This window comes from Megalops cyprinoides, chromosome 16 (genome assembly GCF_013368585.1).
Source record: "Megalops cyprinoides isolate fMegCyp1 chromosome 16, fMegCyp1.pri, whole genome shotgun sequence".
In the NCBI taxonomy this organism is placed as follows: Eukaryota; Metazoa; Chordata; class Actinopteri; order Elopiformes; family Megalopidae; genus Megalops; species Megalops cyprinoides.
The window spans coordinates 16,542,596-16,554,534 of NC_050598.1; the positions used below are offsets into that span (position 1 = coordinate 16,542,596).

The following is an 11,939-nucleotide window of genomic DNA, read 5'->3' on the forward strand; positions in this document are numbered from 1 at the left end:
TGTGGATATTTGCATCCAGTTGCATGGTATTGCAGTGGCACCTATTGGTAATCTTGTTCAACACATGCACATTGCATTTTGACTCAAGTTTCTCGAGGAACAGTCCAAAATATCTGATTCTTTTTTTCTCATTTTAAGCAAAAACAGAACCAGTCATTGAAGTCATATCCAGCTGCTCAACCATGAACAGTATGAGAGAAACAAGTTCATTCTTTCCATTAGTAAACATGTTGGGGTTAAGCAGTTCACAAAGTGCATAGCTATGTAATATGTTCAGAAGATCTACCTCCTATTTTCAGACACCATTCATACAGAGGGGTGCTATTATGATAACTCATGATAATTTACTTGGCAAACTGAGTTATTATATAGTAGCTTACATTTTAAGGTTTCAAGAACAAACAGAAGCAGTTTTGCAGGTTTTGCTGTGGTGCTTATGGGGTGTCTAGCATAATAAATTGTTCTTAGGGTCTAATTTAATGCAAAGGTTCCTGTTGATCCCAAAATGAAGGTGAAGAGAACATCATCTGTATATGATCCATTGCCTCCAAACAAGACAGATGCACTGGTGAACTGAATTTTAAAAACTTTTGCGTTCATGGCTTTTATTAAGTGGTTTAAAGCCATGTTTAATCCGGAGATGGCTAAGGGTTGCCAGTTGCAGGTGTTTGAAGCATATCTGTCCCAAAAAGGCGTCTTTGAGTAAATAGCCCTGTCCACTGATGTGGCTTCCTTTTTGCTGGCCTTTACAGATTGATTTGTGCTAGGGTTGGGTTTAGAATTAGGCTCATGGCTGTCACATCTGTTGAAAGGATGGCTTTGAAGAGTGTCTTTCCGACATCTCCATTTCTGCTGGTTCCTTCGGGAACCAGTCATGGTTTTCTAGTCCTTGAGTGATCATTCCTTAAGTGGGGGCATTGCTTGACTGGGCGATTTTATCACGTCAACTCCAAATTATCAGTCAGAGCTGAGTTGAAAGACATCTTCCAAAAGCTCAGGACTAGGGACCAGACGTCTGCAGAACTGTTCCAATTCAATTTCTCAGTGGTTTAAGTGTTGGAAGTGTTGTATACTTACTATCACCGCAAGAGGGAGATGTGCTTCTAAAACCGTTTCGGAGACTGCGGTCTTTGTCCTCTCAGTTTCATAAATCAAATGCAGATCTGAGACAGGTTTGAGTCAGTCTCCTTAATCTACCGTAGAGAACATGATTGCACCGCTGATTTGTTGAATATGGCTCTGTCAGGAGGGCTAAGATGCTGTCAAAGGGTTTTCTCTTGGATACCTGTCATTATCATTACATCCGTGGTGCTGTGGTCGTACTACGCGTATGTTTTTGAGCTATGTTTGTGTAAGTAGTTTTTGTCGATGTTCATGTTTTTCTTTCGTGCTAGCTAAGATTTAAAGAGCTGCATAGCCATAAGAAAGAAGCCAGGAAGTGTTTGTACAGATTGAATGTTGCTAGCTAGCAGCTACCTCGTTTCACACAGCTGTATAGGTAGTAGCTAATTAGTTATCGAAAAAATAGGATAGAAGCTAGGTAGCTAGGAACGTGGCTACCTAGCTAGATGTTTGGAGTTTCAAAATGAGAGATGATAACCAATATAATGGCCATTACTATCTAGCAAGCTAGCTAGCTAACTGTGTTGTCGAATCAGCGAATGTTGGTAGGCTAGCTTCTTAGCATGGAATTGTGGTGTAAATTAAAGGTATTTGATCATTAAAATTAACTTGCTTCTGTCTGGTTAGCTATGGAAAGTCCAGCACGAGATTCGCATTGTATGTATGGTTAGTTAGCGAGTTAACCCGCTAGCTTCTGTAGCCAGGCAGGTAGCTGAACTAGCTAGCTCAATTTTGTTGGTGACACTTTGTAGCCAGCAAGCCTTTATGGTGGGTGCCGCAATAGTTTCAATGTAACGTTTAAACATCAACCTTCTTTCACAAATTGCGTCTAATTGTTCCTTTGAATCTTTTGTAGTTACTCTCAGCAACACACTGGAAAAAGGTAAGTTAAAGATATAGCATATGCTAATAAGAAGGAAAAGCATGACGTTACAGTTAGTTACTTAACGAAGATCAACCTCATTACGCAGACAAGTATTAAAGAGAGACTGTCATTTTGCACCGTTTGACAAATCCCATAACTGACACTGTCCCTCATGATTTAAATGTGGCATGCACCTGGTATCTGTGTTTTTAAGTTTGACTGAATGTTAGCAGTCTTCCAGACATTCTTCTTATAAAGTCACTCTGCTGAATAGATCCTCATGCTAGCGTTTCACTATCACTCTGTATTAAAGTGTACAGTTGCATTTGCTATTCAGGAGTAATCTTGTAACCTGTGGAACTGTGTCTGCAGTGGCGTACCTTCTGGTGTTCCACGTTTGTTTCGTGATGTTCTGCTGGACCTACTGGAAATCGATCTTCACACCACCCAGGTCTCCCTCTAAGAAGGTAGGAAGCGGTTGACATGGGTCAGATGTTTCCCATGTTAGTGTTTTGTGGGTAAACGCACACCAGGCGAAACCATGACCTCTAACTGCGTGCGGCATAAAGTGAGGGCATGGCGGACAGAAGCCCTGAGCATTTTGTGCAGGATCGGCATTTAATAGGGTCAGTTCCGTGTCCGCCTCTTTTGAAGCAACATGTTAGATGTTAGAGATGAGCCCAAGATATGGTGAAACAAAGACATTGCTGGAGTTAGCCAAGGTGAAAAAGTGGACCTAGTGTTTCCACCTCTCATATAACTGATATCAGACTGCGTTTGCTGGTCATTGCTGATTAACAGGCCTGTTCGCTGTGCTGTCCTAGTTTCAGCTTTCCTACACGGACAAAGAGCGGTATGAGATGGAGGAGAGGCCGGATGTGCAGAAACAGATCCTCGTGGAGATCGCGAAGAAACTTCCAATCTTCACCCGTGCAGCATCTGGAGGTGAGCGACACCGAAAGGCTCTTTTGGTCGAAATCCACACCACGCCGTTTCACCAATGAGCTGTCTCCGTTGGCCTGTGAAATGACAGATGGTTGCCAGGGACACCTCAACACTGTTTGTTTCAAAGATTCCTCTTGGTGAAAATAAAAACATCTCAATGAGCTTCCGACCGCTTGTGTGGAATTGGTTGCTGCAGCATAATTGTTTTTAGTAGCCCCGCAAAACATCTGGTAAGTGACTTTGCCTGGCTTTATGCTGTTATGTGCCCTTCCCAAATAACTGGCATAGCTGGGAGCCAGTCAGATGGAAATGCTAGCACCATCTCAATTTGAAATCCCTTTATTTACCACCTGTGGTCTGGCTCATTTTTTCATTGTCATGAAGATTCCATTTCTAACTTTATTTTTGTCACATTTCAGTTTGAATGAACACTGAAGGAAGCCATTGCTATTTGCCATTTCTATCTGTGACATTGACTTTTGTAAAAACTTTTTGTGCCTGATGCTAATGACCCAAAGATTCGTTGAAATCATACTGTTGTAATTTCCATACGTGTTACGTAGTCAGTGTTCATTGAGTAATTAAACTTGAGACATCACTCTTGTAATCAGCGTCCTTTGCTAACTCTGTGTAATCTCACTATTTTGTGAAGCCACCCCTCATATCCTGGCCCTTTGCTGTGCATGCCTGCAGCGTCTCTGTTTCACTGAGGTTTTCAACAGTACAACTGAAAAATAATTACTGTGTAACTTGTTCTTGGAGTGTCAGTGATTTAACGATTGAGAGCTTCAAGATCTTCTGCCTCATTGTGATCCTGGCCCTGGATCAAGCAAAAGCTTATTAGTCTGTGGGAGCTGGTATGTGTGTGTATTCTGGTTGCAGCTGTGTGGGAAGTATGCGTGCGTGCATGTGTGTTTGTGTGTGTGTGTGCATCCGTCCGTCTGTGCTTTCGTGTTTGCTGAGAGCCCCGGCCCGCAGCTCTTTTGTCAGCGGCAGGAAGTGCGTGCGGGGTGAGTGATGAGTAGCGGAATAGCGTGCCCGCGCCGCCGGCTCACTGCCCCCTCTGTTTCCAGCTATCAGGTTCTGCGATCGCTGCCAGGTGATAAAGCCCGACCGCTGCCACCACTGCTCCGTCTGTGAAATGTGAGTCCCTCCCCTCCTACCCTCCGCCAGCTCCCCTCTCAGCTACTTTCCTGCTGGAAAGGGGTCTGGAAAGAGGATATCCTGTGTGCGTCCCTTTGGTTTAATAATTAGAAGGCACGGCTGAGCAGGGACACAACATCCATCCGAGTGAATCGGAAGCGATAGTAGTGTGCGCCGTTCACACCAGCCTCACAAACGCCATTGCTGTTTATCTGTATCGCTTCATGTTAAATCTCCGTTTGGAGAAGCAAATTCTGTGCTGTGTTGTTCAGGGGAGCCAGTTATGTTTTTTTTTCTGAGTAGATGTTGGTCTGGGTAAATCCTAAATATCCACCATTTGAAAGGCAGAGAGCATATTTTTAGTTTTAAAACTGTGTAAACTGATTATTGAAGAAAAGGGACTCCCAGATCCAAAGACGTGTAATGTCAGTAGGTGTCTGGTATAAATATCCATTGTAATCATGGTGAACAGTAATGTCTGTGGAAAAACTGTGCCTGTGGCAAGGATAATTGGGGAAAGTAATATTTGTTGCCTGAGACAAACTAGATAGTTTCTGGGAGCAACAGCAAAGAGGAGCTTTGTCATTTTTCACCTCCTTAAGATTTCAATGGCTTTTTAATCTAGCTCGTTTAGTCCTCCCAATCTGTGCTTGGCTTGTCCCAGTCTTTGTGCCACTGATGCTGGGAGATTTCTGTAGTGCACCAAAACACGCTGAGAGCTACACAAAAGAGCAAAGAAAGCCCCTTGTCATATGATAGCTCAATTAATAAAGGGCTTATTGTTCATTGTGCCTGTTGCCTTTGTCTTTTGGGCTCCCTCATGGTAAATCCTGTTATTTGGGCTTTTCCCACTGTGATATGGTACCCTCTGCTGGGGGGCAGGCATTCTGCAGTCTCTGATTCCCCACACGCAAAACAACACTTTTATTGGCAGGCACATTTGAATGAAAAGCTGTTTTTCAGAGTCAGCTCTCCAGTATGACAGGTTGATTTTCCAGTGGCACTAAAGCCGTGGTGGAGCACGTTACATGAATCCATCAGATCTCACCACGCCTAGTGCTGCCCACTTACACACAGGAACACAAAAAGGCACATAAAGAGAAGCATTCAGCTTACAAACTTTAATACAACTTAATGTTTAAAAGAACTTAATGTGAACTTTCTGGCCTCATTGCAGGTGTGTCTTGAAAATGGATCATCATTGCCCATGGTAAATGTTTATTATTATTTATTTTATTTTTCACTCGCATTATTATTATTGATTCTGGGTCCAAGTACCCATTGGTCCCTGAAATACAGCTGCTGGTTTAGAGTTAGAGTTCATTTGTTTGCAGAGCTTACCTACTGATATGTCTTTCCATAAGGGTGAACAACTGTGTAGGATTCTCCAACTACAAGTTCTTCCTGCTCTTCCTCATCTACTCCATGATCTACTGCGTCTTCATTGCCGCCACGGTCTTTCGGTATTTCATCAAGTTCTGGGTGGTGAGTTCTCGTCATCTTCTCAGGCTCAAGGGCTCAGTCTTTGGAACAGACAGTACAGTGTGCCTTTTGTGCTGGTGCCATTGCCAGTGATTAAGAATCTTAAGTGGTCGTGTCAAATGACACTCCTCGGTGTAGCACACGGTCTGTGTGAAAGGATTGTCTGTGGTCTGATGCTTGTATTCACCCCCCCCCCCCCAAGCCTTTTCGCTCTCCTTCTCTCTCTCTCTTCAACAAATGAGCAGTAAAAGAGGAAAGGGTTGCGACTGAGGTTGCTGATGAGGGGAATATTCTGTTGTAATCATTATGTCAAAAGAGCGAGGAGCTTGCTCATGCGTTTCTTCCTGCACAAGTTTTATTTATGCATAGTCTTTCTGACAGTTTTTGAATAAATAGTTTTCATCAGTTCACTCCCCTCTCCTCCTGCCTTCTCTCCCTCACTGTCTCTCTCTCAGGGAGAGCTCCTGAACGGGCCTGCTAAGTTCCACGTGCTCTTCCTCATGTTTGTGGCACTCATGTTCTTCGTCAGCCTCATGTTCCTCTTTGGATACCACTGCTGGCTGGTTGCTAAGAACAGGTCCACTCTAGGTAAGACTGGCATCAAGGAAAAGGGGCTTATTTGTGCTACGTGAGGTAGCACTTCTTTTATAAAGCACATAGGCTACTAGTGGTAATGCAAACGTCTCCAAATATGATTTCTAAGGGGTGAAGATTGACAATTATTAAACACCATTGTGTTTTCTTTGTTTCTGCAAAGAGAGTTTGAATGGGACACATTGACATCCTAATGATACCATGCTTGAGCAATCCTGATACCCCAGTGTGATATCCATCAGAAATGAATCGCTTCCTGGGAAGTGCCTTAGATTAGATGATTTTCATTAGCGATAGACTGGAATCGGCCCAATTTCCCATAGACTGCATGAGTACGTTACACACATTGTTAGGCAAACACACTGTGAGCGCAGAGACCCCTCGCAGTCTTTGTGGATGGTGGAAAAGACACAGTACCACAAGCGAGAGAACAGCTTTGACAGGCAAACTCCATTTACCCTGACATTCAGACTGGGGAACTTACCTGAGTTTCTCTGTAAGTCTTCAGTGTGACTATATATAGACATGTTCTTGGGTGTCCCAAGTGGCTCAGTTAGCAAGCGATTCACTTTGAACGCAGGCTGAGCCCCAAAGTCCGGGTCTGAAACTGGCACGTCATTTGCCAACAATGACCAGGACAGCGGCAGAACAAATCAGTCATCTTATAAACTTAGTCATCTGACTAAGTTTCTAACCAGAGCGTTTTTGTTCATCGACACATCTATAGAACTTTAAATATGAAGTAAAGAGAATGTGATGCTATATGCTTTGATCTTTGGTAGTAAGGCACCGCCTTCTCTCTGTCTCCAGAGGCCTTTTCCGCACCCGTGTTCCAGAGTGGGCCGGACAGGAACGGCTTCAACGTTGGGCTCCGCAGGAACCTGCAGCAGGTCTTTGGGGAAGAGAAGAAGCTCTGGTTCATCCCTGTGTTCACAAGGTACGGTAGTCATGGTCAACCGAGTGAAACCTTAAGTTTACCACGCAGCATTAGTTTTGGGACGGTTGGCTTCAGTGACTGCTGGCAGATCTCAGATAGAGTCACACCTGCAAGGTTCATTGTGGACAAACGGGGCCGGCTCTGTCTCTGGTCACCTACACCTGCCTGGACACTGTATTTGTGGTTTGTTTAAAGTGATCAGACACAAAGAAAAGCCAGATGGATTCTGGGCTGTTGCTATCGCTCCATGTCCTTGGAATGTGTGGTTTTCTGATGTTACTGACATCACCGCTGTGTCACACTGACAGTTTTTCCCCTGCTTTGTTTACCAGCCTGGGCGATGGCCACTTCTTCCCTATGAGGAGCCGCAGCGAATCCCACAATCCCTTACTAGCCAACGAGGAGCAGTGGGAGGAGGAGGGTGGGACAGATGAGGAGAACTCTGGTGAGTGACACCCACCTGTTGCGCCGAGGCTGTTCAAATAAACAGCAAGTTTAAAGCATTCATTCTGTGAGAAAGTAAAACCCAGGAGAGTGTCTGATTGGCCATGCAGAGCGCTCATAAATCACCTTTTGACTAATAATCACTGACTCACGATTTTCTTGCATCCAACAGAATGCTTTCCCTGCAATTCCTTTCCAAATACTTTCAGGCTTCTTCCAGGAGAAAAAATCTAAAAGTGAAAGTCAGAATTTGATATGTCAAGTCTGCAATGTGATTATTAGCAGATTATGTGACAATGATTGTAATCTGATTTGTCAGAGAGCAAACGTGGATGTTGTTTAGCTTTGTATGGTGGGATAAAAGTAGTTAATTGAGATGGGCGTCCATGAGACATGCCGAACGCACCTTGAGGTGATGTAGCACCCAATCCACAAGGATCGCATGGCTGGCAGCCCATCAGATGATCCCTGGCTGGAGATATGGACGGCCTATACATTACAGAATGTGGCTGTAACTGAGAAGGTCGCACAGTACCACTGCCAATCTGAAAACTGCCCCTCTCGGAGCATGGCCACTGTAAGTGCCGTGTGGCTCCTCCTTTATGCTCGAAGACAGTCGAAGACAGCCACCTAAGAATTGCCTCAAGGGCTCATTGAGATGGTGAAAAATACAAAGTTGTTGCAAAGATTCAGAACTCAATTATCCAGTCACATCTCACTTCCTGGAGTGAGGAAATGTAGCGTGCTGGCTCTTGGTGAGTGGAAATTGAGAAACCAGTGGGAAGGTTCTCTGCCCGTGAGACAGTTTAGTGCACTTAATTTACATGCCAAATGTAGAGTTAGGTAAGCATGAAAACAATGTTGTTTTGGAGGAGAGGCGGCTTAGTGCCACTTAACGCTTGTCTGTCCTCCCAGAAATTGTTTGTAACTGTTATCGCTGTGAGGGAGGAACACAGCGTAGTGGCCTCTGCCTGGACTTCAAGATGCCATCATGTCGGTGTTTGAATGTTGTTCCACTTCATGGCAGCGCTCTGTGTGTTTCGAGGCCTTGGATTGAGGACGTGCTTTTGGATGTACCCCTTCATGTCATCAGAGGCTGCGTTCTAAGCATAAAGGGTGGTTTTTCTGAGCTCCCATCAGCACAAACGGATTCTATTCATGGCCTGTGTCAGCTGTCCATTAGTGGCAGATGTTAAGCTCTTTTATGCCTTGCTTCTCAGACAGAAAGACTAATGTTACTAATCTCAGGAAAAACTACAATGATGCCACGTTAAACAGTTTTCTGGAGGCAATGCGGTATCTTCCATGCAAAATATCACGGTATTGTTTACATAAGAGAAGCCCATTGGCAAGACTGAAATAATGTTTTTCTTAAGCTTTGCCACAGTAAGAAAAAAAATCACAAGAGGCTTTAGTATTGTGTTCCTTTGGCTTGCCCCGTTGTTTCACACACACTAGAGCTTTGTAATTTGAATCACTTGAGTGTCAGTACCTGCCATGCTGGTGTCGTTCTGGTGTGGCACAAATGTTCTATTTGATAGTGCAGTTGGGTTTCAGCTGTCCTGTATAACGTATCTGCTACAAATTGAAAGCATATCGCCTTTCTCTGCTTTTGGGAATGAACCTCTCTCTCTCATGAGCTCTCATTACTTGTCAGAGGATCACCAATAAGCATGTTGGTAAGTACATAAGTAGGGGCTATATCTCGTATTCAGGGCTAATACAAAGCCCTTCTCTGAAGGGACACTAGGGACACGTCAATACTCAAAATGCTTAGATATGCTAGGTTTCAGTGACAAGGTGAGCTTTAATCCAGTCTGTCACATGTTCTTGCTTGCTGACGCTTCAGAATTCTGTATTGGAGGTAAATTTTAAAAATATGTTCATGATAATTACTACTTACATTGGCGTCTGTTCATGAATTATCGAAGATCTTAGAAATGTATGGTGATGCTAGTAAACCTGAGGTAAAGCAGAATGAGAAACCAGATACTGTAGATACAAGGAATGGTACATGGTACCCTCGTACCGTGGTCATCTGAATGTCCATTGGAGGAATTCTCTCATGACAGCTAAAAGCCCTGGCATAATGAAATGCCATTGTGGTAGTGGTGTGGAGTCCTGCTGCCCCCTAATGGACAGATATTTCATAGTGGTGGTTGATTGCACTGCCAGTCACATACTATAGCAGAGGTGTAATAATACTGAGTCATTGCGGTTCAAAAAAAGCTTTTGCTTAGAGTGACACCAAATCACCAGACTTTGTAAGAGTATTTGTTTTCTCTGAGAAGTAAGTGCTGCTCATTTTGGTCTTGTTTTTTCATATGCTGTGAGGTACACAGTTTGAGTGAGAATGAGGGGATCCGGTATGTTAAATGTTATGTGTCTGTTTCAGGTGTGCAAAGAGACCCCTCAGTCGCCATAGAGATTGAGTCATAGTGGTCAGCACAGAGGAATATTCTGGATGTGGTGAGTTTGCCTTCCTACATTGAAGTGCACACATGTACATAACATGTTGGCAAAAGAAGTGTTCAGCAGTTGAGTGTCTGCCTGGCTGTGTGCACCATACGTGCACTTCTATTGTAACAGACCCCCAAAGTTGGCTTTTGGCATCGTGCGTCCACACTGGAATCGTGGAGCTCACATGATTTTGAGGCAGATCCATGAGTTAATCTGTGAGGCTACTGCAGGTAGGATAGAATTTAGAACTCATAAACTGCACTGAGCGCTCTATCACACTGGAGGGAGCAGAAGCTATGGGGGGACTTCAGGAGCAGTCAAAAAAGCACCACTGGCTATGATGGAATGCAACAGTCTTTTTTTCTTAACCCTGCTTAACCCTAAGTTGCACATTGGTGTGGAAGGCTTGTAAAACAGAATCTGAATTCTAGATTTGTGATTTTTTTTTTTTAATCCCTTCGACTCTAGGAATCATTGTAAGACCCCTGCTATCAACCACTAAAAGCAGCACATCGGAAGTGGCACGGCACTTTCCTTGAAGTCAATGCATTCCAAACCCTGCAGAATGCCAGGCGGACAGGAAAACGCAGGCAGGCACCACATCTAGGATCATGCCAGAAAGCCTGGCGGGGGTTCTCTGCTGTTGTGGTTTCGTTTTTAACTCATGTTTTTATCCCTGTTTATTTTTTTTATATTTGTGTATGTATGTGGCTTTATTTATGAGGAAGAACACAATGGACGATTACTAGCTTTAGATTGTTGATCCTTCCTCAGCTGGGGTTTGTCTCTAGTCTCACACTCTTTGGAAGTCATGCGACATTGCAGTTTACCAAACGGTATACCTGAAATGGAGTTTCGTTTTGTAAGTAACCTCACACGTCTCTGGGTTTTTCCGACTCTCTCTACCCATCCCCATTTTTCTCATGCCAGAGTTGCGGTTCCGGTTTTGGACACACCTGTGCAGCTCAACGCTTAGCAGTTGTTTTGTGTGATCGAGTCTCAATTGTGTGGTCTGTGTGGCAATCCGTGGTGTTTCTGCAAAAGGTCCATTCCTGTAGAGTCAGCCGCTACAGACCCAGGGCGCTATCTGCTGAACCGTTTTCCAGGACGTCTGGGGCTGGCTCCACCTCCGCTGCAGCCAGGCCTCCTCCCTGCTGAGAGCCATTGTTCCCAGGAGCGGCGGAACATTGACATGTGACCTCCTCCCTGCATTCCTGGCACCTCCACGCTATGACAGGGGAATTGTCGGGTTGGAGATTTGGCTGTGGCACAGCATAACTACTTCTCAGAATTGTTACCAGTGAAAGGATTGATGTATTTAATTTTGATTCCTGAAGATGGCTTGTGAATATTTGTGTTAATATAATTTTTTTTCTCGTATTCCAAAGATTGGTTTAATGAAATAATTATTTTCTATTATTCCGGTATTAAGAAATGATTTTTTTCCTTTGATGAGAAAAGGTACTGGTACTTACAATGTTCCAGAGCAATTATGTCTACGGTTTCCATTTTTCTTCATGATTATGAATATCTTAAAGAATGCATTTTAATGACCAATGAAAAATTGCCTTTATTAATAAATATACTGTAAGAAACTCATGTTTTACATTGCAATGCACTGATGGCAAGTGATTGTTCCTGTTGAATGGCTTAAGTATACTATAAAAATGATGTGTTTATTTGGGAATTGGGTTTTTCAAAGCTGACCTGAACAGAAGTTACATTTAAGGTATATAGAATAATCTGTCACATGTTTACTTTTCTTTTTGAGGCAATGAGGGAAGATGGTGGGGTCATAGGTTTTTTGTTACTTTTCATTTACTGTCAAATGCCTGATTGTGCTACAGAAGTACTCAGAAGGGCAAACCTTCCTCTGAGCCCTTTTGAATCATGGCAAAACACCACATGCATATCTGTAGCTTTAGCCTTACAGGTCATCCACTAGTA

The 11,939-nt window shown here is 43.6% G+C and overlaps 1 protein-coding gene across 1 annotated transcript; it reads left to right on the top strand.

Annotated features, from left to right (window-relative positions):
* The first annotated feature begins 1,173 nt into the window (after positions 1-1,173).
* LOC118790912 (palmitoyltransferase ZDHHC15B-like) lies at positions 1,174-11,323 on the top strand. The gene is made up of 12 exons (XM_036548048.1): positions 1,174-1,351; positions 1,979-2,005; positions 2,360-2,454; positions 2,812-2,932; positions 4,006-4,075; positions 5,253-5,285; positions 5,440-5,560; positions 6,013-6,145; positions 6,962-7,088; positions 7,421-7,533; positions 9,928-10,001; positions 10,461-11,323. The coding sequence occupies exons 1-11, from the start codon at positions 1,234-1,236 to the stop codon at positions 9,969-9,971; spliced, it is 1,002 nt and encodes a 333-aa protein (XP_036403941.1). The 5' UTR covers positions 1,174-1,233; the 3' UTR covers positions 9,972-10,001; positions 10,461-11,323.
* The last annotated feature ends 616 nt before the right edge of the window (positions 11,324-11,939 follow it).

Coding starts and splice junctions, on each gene's coding strand:
- LOC118790912 (XM_036548048.1), top strand. CDS start 1,234: ATGGCTCTGTCAGGAGGGCTAAGATGCTGTCAAAGGGTTTTCTCTTGG. Junction 1,352..1,978: donor TGTTTTTGAGCTATGTTTGT/GTAAGTAGTTTT, acceptor AATCTTTTGTAG/TTACTCTCAGCAACACACTG. Junction 7,534..9,927: donor GACAGATGAGGAGAACTCTG/GTGAGTGACACC, acceptor TGTCTGTTTCAG/GTGTGCAAAGAGACCCCTCA.